General features: G+C 37.7%; 1 protein-coding gene across 2 annotated transcripts in view; it reads right to left on the reverse strand.

The window, feature by feature from the left end:
• The window catches only part of LOC105829449 (ankyrin repeat and SAM domain-containing protein 1A), a 48,395-nt gene that overhangs the window by 11,125 nt on the left and 19,970 nt on the right, over positions 1-17,300 (reverse strand). For both annotated transcript variants that reach the window (XM_012668298.3, XM_012668297.3), the window contains 4 exons: positions 16,888-17,062; positions 2,129-2,437; positions 1,528-1,652; positions 1,051-1,431 (listed from right to left, as the gene is read on the reverse strand). In XM_012668298.3, the coding sequence (XP_012523752.2) occupies positions 1,051-1,431; positions 1,528-1,652; positions 2,129-2,437; positions 16,888-17,062 (990 nt within the window). The remainder of the gene's footprint in view (positions 1-1,050; positions 1,432-1,527; positions 1,653-2,128; positions 2,438-16,887; positions 17,063-17,300) is intronic.

The raw sequence follows: 17,300 nt of genomic DNA on the forward strand, positions 1-17,300 counted from the left end.
GCGTCGATAGTCGCGATATTTCAGCTATTGCAAACAAATTGAATTCGAGTCGGGCGGGCGCGACATTCGAATTCGGATTACAACCCGAATCGCCCGCTCCATCTGGCCTCTGCATATAATTCCGGGTATCACTATTGCGACAAATTGCAGAAGACTCGTACGAAAGAGAGATGAAATGAAAACGCGAGAGAGAGAGAGAGAGCACGTGAAATGTTGGAGAGCGTATGGACTACGAAAATCCGCGGGCGTTACCAACGAGAGTGCCGGAGTCAAACTATGGTTCGTCGGGTTCGATAGCTGCGAAAAATCATGGGAGGAAGAGACCGGTTGAAAAGGCAGAAGAGACCAATTTGTCGGGATTATCGCGAGGATAAACGCGAGCCAAGCGAATTTGGTCGTCGGATACGTTTACGAGGATTTAATGAGTTAATTAAGAGAACACAAGCGGGGGAAGTGAGTACAGCGAGACGTACTTATCAACGCCTGACATGGTGAAGGTATACGCGAACAAAAAGCATTGAGTGGCACTCGACGATCGTCTCGGAAAGAACATATGTACACGCGTGCATCACAATACCGAGCCTCCAATTAACCACGATATTTACATTATGACGCGATCGAGCGAAAGCGCGTCAGGAGCGATCAAGCTTGCCACATCATCGCCCATCCTCGACGCTACATCCTACCCTCGCCGGCAAAATGTACGCTCTTGTCAGACACCCTCGTTGAACGTATTATCCTTGTTCACCGATCCTATCAATGTATCGATTCGCAGGATAAATTTTGGTACTTAATTTATCGATGGAAAAACTCATTTTTTGCATTCCACATATGCCTCTAATTTTTATTTCTCAATGTTTTTTTTAATCAATAAAGGTACTTAATTTTTTGTCATTTTAATTCGTGATAATCTCTATGATTATTCATGCAGAAGATGCATGGTTGTTTCAAGAAGAATATTAATATATTTTAAACAACGTTTTAGATTTTATTTACAGTATAAGGAACTAATTTTGCATCACAATACTATCAGAATTATCTGTCGCTTACCAGTGTGTTGAGATCCTTGTTCAAGTCTTCCAAGTTCGCTCCCGTGCCGTTTCGAGTTTGCGCGCGTGCACTATTCGGACCACTCACGGACGCAAGGATGCGTTTGCGATGCGCCGGCTTCTGAATCTCGAGAACTGCCGCCAGCTCGACCTCCCAGATCCGTTTGACCCGATCCATGTCGGTGTACAGGTGCTTCCTGAATGTCTCCGCATAATTTTCCATGTGAATGCTCTTCAGCCACTCCTCCACCGATTGTCCGTGACCGCCGCTACGCTTTTCCACTCGTTTGTTCAGCAAACCAACCGCATCCATGATCACAGCTCGTTCTTGATCGCTGCTGATCCCCATCTCGCACAAATCCGACTCGTCTAACACCCCGTTCTGCAATCACGACGATTAAACGATTTTCCGTATATGTACGTCCCCCGATTACAATCGCGCGATGTGAAAAAAAGGCATGTGTATGTCTGTACTTACTATGAACTCGAGATCGTCGTAGCCGTAATTAACAAAAAGAGACTCGTAATCCGACAAACCTAAGCTGGACAGCCATTGACCCACAGTTGTAGAAACGACAGGGCTGCCACTGTCTGAACTTAAACCTGAGACATAGAAATATATTTCTCTAATTTAATCGTGATAAAAATCTATCTAATAAACTAATTTTAAAATATGTACGATGTTAAAAGAAGTGCACGTAAAGAACGGTTTTGTGTTAAATTATCTTAAAATTTAGCTAGATCTGAAAGTAATTTTATTAGAAAATAATTATGTAGGATTCTCACAGACTAATTGCTAAGATGTCAAAATTTTTTGCGCAAAACATTTATCATGCTTTAACACCCTGCATAATTATTTTAATGATATAATAAAAATTTAGATTTGTATCTAGTTAAATTTTTAGATATCAGCAGAAATACTTACACTCCGTGTATTTTAGTTACGCAAGAAATAAAATAAAACCGATTTCAAACAAATACATGAATATTACGAACACGTTACATGAACATAAAAGCACTCAAGATCAATGCCTTCGTTGGCGAAATCGAAAGCAGAGCGTACACGGCGATAAGATTACCTAGCCTCGTTTGGAATTCTTTCTCGAGCTCGCTGACGAACACCGATTCTCGTACAAGACCAGTTCCGAATGACGCCATGATCTCGGAGATCTTCGCCCATTCCTCCTGTTCGTCGAAAGGGCTCATTATGCTGAGAGACTTCTCATCCCTGTCGCGATCACGATCGCCGGTAAGCCGAAAGGCGACCTCGCCGTCCTCGAGACGATCACCACCCCCGCCGTCACTGCCGGAACCCATTTGACCATAGACGTTTCGCAAACGGCGCAAAGTACGCGGCCGTTCAGCCGTGACGGAGCCCTTTAACAAACCTACCGGCACGCCAACAGATTACTCTTCTCGCAATCTCGCCGTTACATTCATTTTTATGTAATGTAACGTTAAATAGCCAAATGATAAATTTAGAAATTTTTCAAAAATAGAATCTCTAGGTTTAATTAATTCGTCAAAACCTGTAGGTTACTTTTTTATATAAGATTTGGATATTTGTAAAAAAATTTGATATCTTAGATTCGAGGATGTTCACACATTTTTCTGCAAAGTCAAATGGACAAATCAGTTCTTTAGATGGTGGTTAAAATGAAGGAGCAAACGGAGGATGGAAAAAAGAGGGAATTTATGTTGTAATTTGCGTATATAACTTGAATAACTACCTACATAATATAATGCGGCTGAGGCTGAAGAGCGACAGCGGTAAGCAGACGACACCCTCCGCGATGGTGCTTTAATTAAAATTACGTACGTTTGCATTTCGTAACGTGCACACGTTACTCTCTCGCCTTCTCTTTTCGTTTCTACATTTTATATTTTTATGAGCTTTTCATTAAGGACGCGCCTGTATGCATACGAGTATCTGAGCGAGTGTCGCTTGTGTGCGAACGCGTCGTGTGCGGCGTATTCTCGGAGGAGCAAAGGACATCTTTGAAAGAACATGTGACGGCGGATTAAATTGGTTCTTTTTCTTCCCTTCTCCGTCTTGTCGGTGAATCCTCATTTGCGGAATTCGTATGAAGGGATTTCTATCGCGCGCTTACGGGTCGTCGATTGTCACGAATAACGAATCGTCCTTGCAGGAACGCCACAAAACGCGAGCCTCTGTAACAAGCTCTTTTACACGGGATGCGTAAGAGTCGTAATAAATGAGCGAAGGACCGTAAAAGGGAATGAAGAAAAGAGGAAAATTGGGAAATTATTCGCACCTGTGTGATGCGAAGGAATGTGCAGTTCTCGAATGCTTGAGGGGAAATTAGAGAGAAGAGATACGTACGTTGAATATTTTTTCACTGCGCGGAAAGAAAATGTGTGTGTGTGGCACTCTGTATAAGGACGCAAATATTTTTCCTGCCATTCAGAGAAGTTCCTCTGCAACGTGGATTTATCAAAAACCACGTTTGAATGCGAATAAAGATTTTTTGTGCTTTAGTCTTTTTAATTGATGACACGTATTCGTTTTATCAAAATAGCTTTACATGAAAAGCAACGCAGCTGCTCATAAATTCATATCTGAAATTCAAAATCGCTAAAGTGTCTTGTCGACATGATTGTTTAACGATCGTGATGTCACGGGACAGTCTTGATTGCCCTCCGGTGGCTAATTCTCTCGAGACAATGACACATCTACAATGAATATTCAACGTACCTGTAAACTCACTGGTCTGTGCTGCATATGCATTATGAAGATTTGCTAGACAATAGTAATTGACATGTTCTCGAGGCCTGAAAGCTGTCGAAATTGTACAACCTAGCACAACCAATTAGCGCAAAGTTTGAAACACGTCAGATCAGTTCAAGTTTTTTTTAGAAATTCCAGTAATAGAATATAATCGAATATGATAGATTGTATTTACATTTGTGCAAAGATTTTATAAAATCTAATGCTGTTATGTTTCTATATTTTAATGATATAAAATTCTTGACAAATGAGAAAATGAATAACGTTAAATGTTTGTACAGTTATGGAATTATAGAAAGTAAGCGGCTTTCATTTTATTCTGTCTTTTTTTCCGAGTATAAGCGCGCGACTTAAAATTCGTATTTAAAAACATTACGTGAAATATTAAACGTGTGAATGGACGATATCAGAGCACGAAAAGAACTAATAATATTTTAATATGTGTATGACTCTTAATTGTACTTTAATTGCGATCGTTAATCTTGTTCTTGTAAGGAAACGTTACTTTCGATTGTCTTAATCCTTTTTTTATCGTGGAAATTTTCGTACAGTCCATTAAAACGAAGGAAAAATTGGCGAACAATTCTCATGGGGGCTATAAACATTAAAGTAATTCTTGCGTAAATAAGTGCGTGTGTCGCGCGAGTTCCGGGTCTTCAGAGAAAGAAAGAGATTTCAGGGGATATTAAAAATGTATGACCGTTAAAGAGACTCGTAAACGGTACACCATTACAATTTGTAAATCCGTGCTTCTATCCGCGCACTATTAGATCGATCGGAAAAGTTATTAAAATCTGCAATAAACTCGTTCAATGTTATATTGCCCGATTATAAGGGATTATAAAAACCGAAGTTCTCCCTGTAGATAGATGCCAATAGGTCATGGACAGTATCCGCAAAGAACCGTGAAACGGCACAAATTAATTTCAATGTTACAGCAATTTATAAACAGTCGAATTTAATTTCTCGCGATATCTTAGCTTCGGTTAATAAACATTATGTTTTTAACTATAAATAATCTAAACTTGATATATTTTATTATAAATTTTTGTAAATAAAAAATATGTATGTGCACGCATGTTTTTAATCTTCTATATGAAAACTATTGTAGTTCATGTTACATCGAAGTAAACTTTAAATAAGAAATTATCTAAATTTGACACATATTTTTTTATATTTCTGTAAAATAACGTATATGTGTAATGCAGCTATTTTTAATATTTCTATGTAGAGAGAAATTTTGTTTCTATTAAAGTAAATTTTAGATGAGAAAGTTTTTTTAACATTGTTTGATCACGGACGGAAATTCTGCGGATCATAGGCGCCGCGCGATCATCCATAAATTACTTCAGCCCTCATCCAATTCTCAGTATTATCTCTCACCAGCACATTTATCTTATTAAGTAACAAAGACTTCCTAATATTACTATTATTCTCTCGATTATGAGACTACATAGACGCTGAGAAATGATTAACGCGTTAATACACGCGCTATTGCCACACACCACAGAATATTACCATTTTAGTTGAATTAAATGCACGTACAATCAATTAAACCCAATTGGCCGTAGGTGCGATGAATTCTTGGATAAATTACAACTCTCGTGAAATCGCGGCTTGCAATGAAACCAACGATTTACGCAAGCGATAGCGCGGTTACAGCAGATAATTACTGACCTTGTCGGAGCATAATATAAGTTTTGCGTATAGACTTGCAACGAAAATTACTATTTCAAAATTTTTTGTTTCAGAATCTCACCATAGTCTTTTATGTTTTAACCAATAGTTTTGTATTTATTCATTAATATTTTATATAAATAAGTAGACGAAAAGTTTAAGCTAATTAGCAAAAAATCTTTTTTCTTCCTTCTCTTTAATATAAATATTAAAAAATTAAAGATTATCTTGTGCGAAATATATTTTTTCGTCCTATAATAATTATTTATGAGATAATAACTCAATCCCATGAATATCCCCATGGATATTCTTTGTCTGACCCACTGTACGAATTATCTTTTGGCGATAATCGTTATCTACATCAAACAAGAGGCGTGCCGCATCGCTGTATCAGTTTTCTGAGTATTAACAGTCTATTACACGATAATCATTAATTGTTTAGCGAATTTTCCAATCAACGTGCTGTTGCGTCCGATTGCTAGTGACACTGAGACGAACGTATAACGCGCAAGATCATTTTGTGAAAGGTCTGCGTCATAGGAAGCGCTAATGCTGAAGTGAACGAGAATCGAATGAGAATGATGCCTGTGATTGGTGTGAGCTCGAATGTGAGACTGCAAACCTTCGACGGTTTCCGTTCTCATATCGCTGTACTCAGTTATTCAGGATGGAAATTCTGCGAGAACGAACACGATTTAAACAAACAATTTATTACTCAAAATATATTTAGACTTTGATGCAAATTCTGTATTGGAGTTGAAAAAAGTGAAAGCCAGAACATTGCCTGCTTCTTCCGTATTTCTTGTTCCGTGTTCTTGTGAAATATACTTATTTTATAATAAGTATATTTACACTTAGATATCTAAATCAATGATTTAATGATCAAAGTCATTCGTTATTTCTATGATTTTAAATAAATAACAGGCGCAAGTCTCACTTTATTCATTGTTATGATATATCCAATTTTTAATTTTATATTCTTCATACAGCAGCGTTGTTTTATGTCGTACTCATTAAGCAATGAAAGCAGAATTTTGAAACAATAACTCTTGCTACATATACAAATGGCAAAATATTTTCCCTCAAATATGAAAACAGAACGGTGTTGTTTCAACGAAATATCGCGGGCTGAAACTTTTACCAGACTATGTAATGAATCAATTAATGAAAAAATAAGGTGCCTCATATTTTCGCTGTGACAATGAATTTGTTTTTAATATCACATTATCAATATCTAATACTCGTAAGTTGTAGGATTATAACGTAACACTTATGGCAAGACGTGTGCCAGAACTAAAGATAGAATGCCGCACAAGAATAACAGAATCGCGAGTCTAAAATAAACGGGGCGAATAACACTCAGCCAGAAAGTTCCTTGTTATGTAGCATTGATTGTTAAAGTCAAACTATTAATTGTGGAAACAGATTACAAGTTCTTTTTTGGCATATAATAATAAATATGCATAAATTGCATTAAGATGCAAGTTGTAGAATGCTTTGTTAATAATTACATTTAATTTCGCCAGTAAATTTAAACCACTGACATAAAGCTTTCACTATAAATTCTTTTCTAGAATTGTAAATAAGAAAGAGGTAAAAGAACTTGTTTCACACAAACGGATTGCAAACGGCTTTCTTTTTGTCTATAGTTTTCTCTTTTTTTATCTACACGTACTTCCATATGCGGGGCACAAATAAATGCGCTTGGATTTCTTAAGTAGAATTTATCGTAGTGAAATCAAATCATGTATATATGATTTGAAAGATGATTAAATTAAAATAAAAGCATATATCGAGAGATAAGATAATACTGCTGTACGCAACCGTTATACGTGTATATATTCACTATACTGAATCTGTCGTACCTGTTTATTGCGGAACAAAAGCCTGTCCATATCTTGGACAGGTGCAAGCTAAAAAAAACTAGCTTTGTTACTTCTGTAAACTCCCTTTAAACTCCTCTTTTCAGCCGGCCTTTTGTGACGCACACAATCGCCAGAGACAAACTATTATAACATCAAGCAGCGTAACTAGCAACAAGTATCGCGCTTTTTGCGAGGCACGCCAGGAACTTTGAGCACATAATGTTTCTACGGAGTGCACGTGGCATGACACAGACGCAAACTCTCACACAAACACAAATACGTAGAAGAGAACCCACACCCATGAACGCAAAAGTCTGCTGTCCCCTCTACTATCGATACTCTTCGGTGCGCGTTCTCCACTCCTCGTCTCTCAATGTCATCCGTATTCCTTCTCTCTCTTTCGCACTAACTGGACTCCAGCACGTCCTTTTCTCACGCGAGGAACATGTACGCCCCTCGAAACGCCGTCTCGCTCCAATCAACGTAGGTACAGACAACTGGTCGACGACAGTTTTCTGAACGACAACGGCACGCCCCGCGCGCACGATTCATTTCGATCCACCTGTCCGATCGATCGGCACGACACTGAAGAAACGATCGCGCTGCTCGATCGCTAGCAATCACGATAGGTCCCCACCACCTCGCGCGAGAGCACGTGAGCAGCGTGTCACTTCATCGGCGAAGAATTCCAGGCGAGCTTTCTCAGGATTCCAACTACGTCAGCCCGAAATTCACGTTAACGAACAAGCCCGGAGTTAATTGCTCGAAGAGTTCTCGACGATATCTTCCACCTCGGAGCGCATGTTAGAAATTTCGTTTCGGTTCCCTTTAATCGGAATATTTGCGATAAATGTGGGAGCTCTCCGAATTAACGCTTAGGAACGGAAATGTTATAGGCGCAATGTTATATGACTTCATGATTCATCAGAGAGCGACTACGATCGACACGACTGACCTACTCAAGGACGTTTCGTGGTCATTGACCAGCATGACAATCCATTGCAGTATCGATGACATCGAGAGGCATTGAGCTTCCACTTGGTTACAATCGATCTTATACACGATCGTGTTTACTCCTCCGTTTTTCCCGGATTATCGAAAAGACATTGAAGACCAAATTGCACAATTTTCGGACACTTTCGTGAATTCGTATGGCTTACGGCAAATCGGTCAAGCGTACGCGCCGGGCTCTTCGTCGCGCCGCGAGTCTGGTTAACGAGACGACTAATTCGAACGTGTTAAGGTCCACGAAGAGGAGGTGGTCGTGACGGCAGAGCGATGGTAGTGGTGGCGGCAACGTAAAAGACCGCGGGGAAGGAGGCGAGAACGGTCCTCGCCACCCGCACTCCCGATCGAGAATAATACGCGCGAGAGGGACAGTGCAGAAGGAGACCGGAAAGGAAAGAAAAAGAGAATGAGGAGACCGAGAGCGGGACCATGCGATGGTCGTATTGGTGCAAGGGGCCCGGTGTGTTAGTAGCGTGGAAAGATGACCTCAGAGATGGGACTATCATTCCCCGGGACCCTGGGCCGAAATTACAGCGTTCGCTGCACTTGGCGATGGTGGGGCGAGGACCTCTCCGGTCTTGCCTTTCAACTTGCTCTGTCCAGCAGCTCGCTCGATCCATCCACCGTTTGCCTTTATTATTGATGCTAACACGCAGCAAACGAAATTGCTTGGGGTATTCATTTTCGTGTAGATGGTACACACCGAGAGTACAAAATCTCGGGAGGCACTTTTTTCACAGGTTGTTCAGTTATTCCAATGTTTATCAAGGTGTTTCAAAACCGCGCGAAATTTTTGTTATTAAATCGCCAATTCTTCAACATTATTATTACTTCTTGTTTAAGATGAGTTTTAATTTACGAGATAGAGAAATGCCGGTCATTTATTTTCTCTAATCGCCACTTTTATTGAAGTACGTTCGAAGGGAGATACGATAGGGAGTTTTGCCATAAATTCGCAAATAAAAATAGATCTCTTTGAGCGGCTTACGTAAAACTACACGACTGTCACGGTTTGAAGCATCGAAAAGGGGTCCTCTCGTCGGGATTTCCATCGATCGTCGACCACGATCTGCCTTGCTGAAGTACGTTTACTGTACGGACGTGACACGTCGAAACGAACTCGATTGTGCAGTTAATCGCGACTGTGCCTTCGCTATTTTTGAAAAAAATTTGTGATTGCCTAAGTAACTCACGGCGCTCGCAGTTTGAGTAAGAGCGACTATTTCTTGCTGAGGTCACATTGCGATTATAAAGTCTTCTTCGTATGCATAACTGACACGCCAGTGCCAATAAAGGTGGCAGTCCACGTCCGTTTGCGCTTTCGCGAATGATTTATTCGTCAGCTAAATGTCTTAGGTAAAATCTACGGAATAACATATGTGCAAATATAAAATGTCCATTCGTATTCCACTTGAGTTTATTCTTCATTGATAATATTCAACGGACGTATGAATTTCGTTAAACGCATTATTTCGAGTTTTAGGGGCCTCAGAAACCTTGACACGAACCTGACAAGAAGGCTCAAGATGATATAGACAACACAAAGAATACCGTCGCGTCGAGCACGCTTTCAGATGAAGGAGTCTAGTCTCTTGTTACATCTTGACCAGACTTGATCATTGTCATGTTAATGATCAAATAATAGATATTGATCTAGACGAAATAAAACGGTATTGAGTATAATTCCACGTTTCCACGTGCATGTAATTAATTCGTATTCAATGTCACTCACATCAATGATATATTTAGCTTCATACATTTAAGTTTTACGTCGTCCAAAATTATAATACGCAATCGATGCGTTTTATTTTCCATCTAACGTTTCATTTCATTTTTATATAACTAAAGGCGTATACATTTTGATATTGAGATACGCTATAGTTATAATGCGTCTCATAATGGAAAGTGTTACTTCACGTAGGCGACAAACTCGGGTGCCGAACAGTCGACAAGTTTATTAGTCTGCTTTTCTAGGAGGCTTCTTGGGGGTCATGACTAATGCAGCCTGAACTCGGTGAAACTGTATAACACGCACATCAAAACGCTGCAGGTTGCGCGCGCGAGAGCGCGCGTACATGCGAAACTCGTTCTTTTCCCACCGTAATTAGGTTTCAGGCAAATGCTCATCTTGTCAACAACACCAACCACATCTTTCGGAATAAGAAGAGGCCAGATAACCATCGAGTTTCTCTCTTTTCCAAATTTATTCCTTATGCAATGAGACAAGTGCACACGCTCATACATACACGCGCACACATACATGCAGCTACACTGTTTTAAAAATCACAACTCAGGGAAAGTCGCACACGAATGACGGGAAATTTTGCACAACGAAAGTTAATTACCTATTGCCTAATCGCTGATTAAGGTCGCGAGATAACTTTTTGATGTCTCAACGCTGTTCGTTGATGACTGTGGCATAAATCGTTTATCACTGCAAGTATCCATGAGTGCCGGATTAATCGCGAGTTCTTCACGCGACGAATGATCGTTTCGAACCGAAGTGTTGCCGCCAAAAGAACGAAGCGACTTGATATCGCATGAGTCACATCCCACGGTCCACACATTCCTGCGTGATGTCATAATGTTGCTCTCACGCACACATGGCCGTCGCGCGGTGGTCAAGCAACCGCCGAGAAGTGAATCGGACAAAATATTTAATTTCCCTGAATGCGAGTCACACCGTTACTGCTAAACGCGCGATCTGGTTGACACGTTAACGATAGCTGTAGAACAGACCTTCGATTTTGTTGGCGCGTTCTTTCAAAATAGCTCCATTAACTCCAAAGATTGTGACGATACAAAACTAATATATCTCTATAGAAAAATATACCGATAATTCTTTAAAAATCCACACATTTTTCGTTACATTTTTTTATAAACAGTATAATACGCAAAAAATATGTAAAAAAGTTAATTCTGTGTGCATGGAATTATTTTCCACTTGTTAATTTTATTCAATTTTATTCCCCGAATCCTTTTTTAATTTATATATGTATCTCTATTTTTTCGTAAATATAGAAATATCTCTTAAAAAAAATAAGTTTTTTTATTTTTAGAAATAATTATATTATTCATAAAATACTATTATTATATATAAACTTCTTTTTAAAATCAATAACCTAATTACCAAATTGTGTCCATCGCTTTGAAATACAATTTAAATTAATCGTTAAGTGTAGACGCACAATTTTGTACAGTCAATACGAATCAATCATCGGTTCAGTGATCAAGACATTCATTGCCAAATGGAAAGCGTCGCTAATGGCAAAGTGCGCAACGTTCATAATTTATGGAATTACCAATGACGGGCGAACATAACTAATGAGGAATGACCTTTCGTAACGTCCAGTGAAACGTAATTTGTTATATACGCGTGGCTCATTATGCCAACGTAATTTTTCATCGCGGACAAAAAGATTTGACCCTAATAATCGCGTATTCCTTCACGACGCGACGAGAAACGGGACAGACATTGAACGTTATCGAATGCATCGCGTGTTATCGCCACGGTAAACAGAGAGGTCGGTCATCCTAGAACAATGGTTGCTTATTTTCGCAGCGCTAAATCCATAACGGCGAAAGAGGAGGGGAGGAGGGGGTCCTATAATTTCGTGCATAGAGTTTACTGTTCTTCCTGACGGCGACAAAGGCGGCCACATACTTTCTGTTACGGTCATAAACGGAGCACAATGAGCGAGGTTAACTAGCTGCCTGAAAGTGCATACCAGTTTTGCCTCTTCCGAGACGCTTAAAGTTACAAGCTACGATTTTTGTACCGTAAAACGAAGTGCAATAACCACGCATTAATATTAATAATTCGCTTCTACGAAGTAGAAAATCCAGTTGCTTTATCTTCCAATAAGTTCGAGGTAATTTTAGATTTTTATTGGAATAATTCGGATATTTTAATACAAAATACACCGAATGTATTTAAATAGGAAATGAAATAATGATTAAGATTCAGATTTTACCGATTAAAAAAAAATTGAAAAAGCATCCCTTTTCAAAGTATAACTTGTAAATTGCGATACGACAGAGCATAAAAAAGAAAAAAGAAATGATTAATATTATTAAAGTCAAATTAATTTCTCGCGACATTTATCGGTTATTGCTATACAAAACGATTAGTTACGTATGGCTGTGTGCAATTGCCGTATCTTATTACAAGCTAACGCTATTGAGAACGCACGGTCGAAATGTATTCGCCTGTGACACACGTACCCTACCGGATGTCATAATACCGTTCGTCTTACTGCAAGCAACATATTAATCGTCCACTTACTAGCTATCAAGTGTAACACGATTCGTATTAAAACACTTTGTAATTGTTAATGAAATGGAACTTTGAATCATAGATATTTCTCGAAGATGATATATTAATCACTAATTTTAATTAATTTCTTGGTATGCATTGTCGTAATAATAAACTATTATGATATTAATTTAAATGTAATATAAAAATATAGATAAAAAATGAAATCTAGTAAATAAATCTACTAAGTAATCTTGCGTCATATAACTTAGCGCAATTGATTTATTTGATAGCGGAAGAAGGATTTTGTTCTTATCGTAAGGAAAGTTGCACGGATAACATTGTATAGATAAAGAGAGCATTTGATATCCAGGATCTTATCAGTAAATATTACTGTATCTACTCCGAGAAAGAGTTTCTGCATACTCACACGAAACGTGAGAGGAATACGTTGTAATGTTACGTCACTTACGTAGATTTTGAAAGATGCACAAAGATGTATATTACATAAAATTAATAAAAAAATTGTTTCGCGCTTACAAAGAAAAAAAGATAGTTAAAAAGTTTTAACTTACAGTATGCGTAAGTTGCATAATTTGTCATTATGTACATACAGGTGACAAGGAAAGATCAAAAAAGTAAGTCAGATAAAACAATATGTTATTCATGGAGACTCACCTTGCTCCACTTTTATCTTTCGTCACAATACACGCTGTAATGTATTTTCTTTTTTTGCATACGAGTTTTAAACGCCCGTTCTATACTCACGCTAAACAAATATACACGATATATAAGACTATCACGCTGTGATCACTAAAAATCACATATTATATTGAGAGTATGCAGCCACAGAAATTAAACAAATCGCAAAACATGCATATAAAGTATGAACGTAGCGCGATTTCTTACGCAATATCATAAATAATATTTTGCCAAAAACTAAATGCATTTTCCGTTTGTCAAATACATTTGTTATTTCTGTTTCATATTTACACATTTCAGGGTTAAATCGAAACTGTCATTGCTTTCTGGATCAATTGGAAATATATACGATGTGTGCGTAAATATATCGAAAACTTATACTTCAAATAAATAGATTGTGCTGGGACTTACCATCAAAATGTGACGTGTTTTTTACAATTGCGAAATTTTTTGGAATATATACAAAAATGGCAAAAAAGATTCAATGAAGTAAAGTACTGAAATAGTTTTGTCAAATTGGTTACAAAAATAGCTAATAAAAATAATTATTAATAGAAAAGTTTATCTTGTTGAAAATCTTGTTTATACTCTATTATATTTCATATTCAGAAAAGAAAGAAATATTGAAGTATACCCGAATATCTATTATTATTAAATAATGAAGATTATAACAGGATAATCTGCAAACTACAACGGCATTATGAAGGATAAAAAAGTCTTGCGAAAGCTCAGAGGAGAGACATAAGCGACAAAATGACTCAAGACATCGCATACAATAGCAGCATAACGTTTATTAGCACATAAAGGACATTATAATTGCTTAAATATATCGCGCATATTTGTATAATTTTATATACGTATACACAGAAGAGTTGAATTATTATAATATTTAGACGAAGCATTTGCCGCAAAATAAAATATTAAATCAGTCGCAAAATAAGGTATAATATTATCAGATCAAATTCAATTTATGGATCAGATGACACCTTATTTTCTCTTATTTTAAATTTTTATAAATATTCTAAGTATATTCAAATGAAAGAATCACAGAATTGATCACAATTTAAGTTTATTAATTCATAATTATTCTGCAATTATTACGCTTGTAGTAAATATATGATCATACTATATGCTGCATGCCAATCAGTTAATTTATATGTGATAAAGATGAAAATTGTGCAATACTGTTATTATATCGTAAGATATGCCATTTAATTGGGAAGAGAAGATATACTATATAAATTTAGTAATTTTGTAGACATTAATACATCTTTTGAATATATTTAAATATCTTAACGTTAAAAATTCTTTTAAAAAAAGGAATATCAAAAATCAGGTATATATATTTAATATTATATATATGTATATATGACTCAATAAAAATACATGACAATCTCAACCGACAATCATACAATTATAAACAATTCATTATATATAAATAACTATAGAATCTCTTCTCTTTATCTATAGAATCTCTCTTTGTAAAATATATATCTATTTATATAATTTTAATTAGAAAACATAACAAAACTCCCTTCTTCGCGATATAGTTTCCAGTCTTTTAAATCCTTAATTTCAATTCTCTCAAACATTTATAGTCTTTCTTACAGTCACCTTACTGCACCAAAATCCACATTCGACATGCAATGTATCTTTCTATCAACATCATATAAATATCAAATGTCGAGAAATATATCAACTACTAGACGCATTATATACAAAACAAAATGTTATAAAATAATTAATTTTGTTAAATGCGAGATAAACGTACAAGATTGTACACAATATATATTCTTTTGTGCATGTAATTAATTATTGGAATTATTAAAGACTTTTAGAGAGAAACTTTATTTGTTAACGACGACTGTTAACGATGATTCTCTAACAGACTAGCTATTTACTAGTTATATCAAGTAACATATAGCGCAATCGAAATCTGATTTGTCCCGCATACATTGTTGTGATATATTGAGGCGAAGATAAAAGTGAAGATATGTAATAAAGCGACTATCGATATGTATACATCGCAATAGTAATTGTAACAAGTATACAATCTAAGGAACTATTTATGTTTTTCTAATCGTAACATGCGCAAAATCCCTAATATTTCTAACATTTCTACACGACGAACACTCTGTTTTTAAATTTTTTTTCTATCGTTCGCTACGAAGGACTTTGTCTAATCCATTAGATTAACCAGGAATAACCATCGATAACAGAGAGCACCGAGCTAGCCCGAATAACGAACTCGGATAGTAGTTAGCTTTTTGCACAGCGATTGTGCTTGCGCGGCACGTCTTTCGCTTTGCGTCGGCAAAGATTGAAATCCAGAACCGACAGATTTTATTACCGTAGGAAAACCGGACCCGCGTTTCGGGGAACAGATGCGCCGACCGTATTCCATGTAGACGCCGCCCAAAATCAAAGGAAAATAAAGCGAATTTCGATAGAACGGATCACGAACTACTTCCAAACTGCCGAAACACGACCGATGAAAATTCGTACCTCTTTTTCGGTGTGCCTGAACGCTAAAGTACGTCCGGCTCGATCAAGCCAAGAAAGATCTACGTCGCGCGCTGTACAGAACGTTCTCCCTTGTGGGGGGAGAAAACCGCCCCGCGTGATTTATCTGTTCTTTCGGGAGCAGACTCGGATGGTTCGTTTTGGTACGGCATTACAAAAGGGCGGAGTGTACGATAAAATGCTCCTTAAAATGGGTAATGAAAATATAAATATTATTCGTGTGGATTGCATGTCGCAGACACACACACACACATACACACACGTGCACATGAATAACTTTAATACTTTATAGTTTGCGCATAATATGCAAAGTATACGTTTCTCTTATGAAGTCCTCTTATCTCAACTTCTCCGACGATGCAAGAACTTAAGTAATCAATTACATATATACCAAGCCGTTCGAATAAATTTTAATTGCAAACAATGTTTATACACAATTGCCTTAAGAATGTATCTTGTAAATACCGTTACGCAGACCAGCTGCTTCTAATGTATATTTTATTTCGAGTAAGTATAAGAGCTGTTTTGAAATATTTTTCAATCTCTTATATCCATATACCGAACGATAATGAGATGAAGGCAAAACAAGGTAAAAAAGGAGAAAAATAATACTTTTGTTTTCTCGTGCCGTTGTCATATCCATTTGTCAAACTACCTTCCGGGTAATTATAAAGTGGTATAAAAATATGCCGTGCTGCACAAATGAATTAATGTTAATGTCGATAACAATAAAGAAAAAAATGATAATGAAAGTAATTTAATACATCCGTGATTGCATCGATATCATGGTCATTAAGACATTATTCATATGTACAACTCGCTTCAGCCTGTCCGTTTTTCACCAATACGAGCCAACGACACGTATGCACGTGCATACTTAAACGGGAAAAGTCGAGAGACTTGCTTTAGTGTGCATGTCCCCAGAAAGGTCCCAATCGTCGCGTTAGCGGTGTTTCAGACAGATGGTATAAAGACAGAAACGAAAAACAACGGTTATGCATGTACACGTGGGTAGAAAGAAGCGTCATGCGGTGCAGCCAAGCGTGCGTTGCTGTTTACCTGCAAACGGCACGTCGCCGAAGTATTCCTCGACATTGTCCGTGGACATGCTCTTGTCGGACAGCGAAACGCTGGACAGCGAACCGCTTGACGCGTTGAGTGATCCACCGGTGGGAAATTGCAGCAGATCTTCGTCCGTTTCCGTTTCCATGTCGCGGGACCTTCGCTTGTACACCTATTGACAAATCAGCGCCATTTGAAGAGGAAACTAGATTTCTCGCCTAAAGTACACGCTACGGTATCGCAGTAAATACTGCGGAAAAGGGTATTTTCGACGCTTCGATTTCCAAGCCTTCAATATCTGCCGTGAAAACTCGTACTGATCATGTTGTTGGATTTATGGCAGCTGCGTTTTACAATTTACCCGCGACCACTATTACTCTGGGCATATCGCCGTTATCACGAAATTGTCA

The sequence above is a fragment of the Monomorium pharaonis genome, chromosome 1, assembly GCF_013373865.1.
Source record: "Monomorium pharaonis isolate MP-MQ-018 chromosome 1, ASM1337386v2, whole genome shotgun sequence".
Lineage (NCBI taxonomy): Eukaryota > Metazoa > Arthropoda > Insecta > Hymenoptera > Formicidae > Monomorium > Monomorium pharaonis.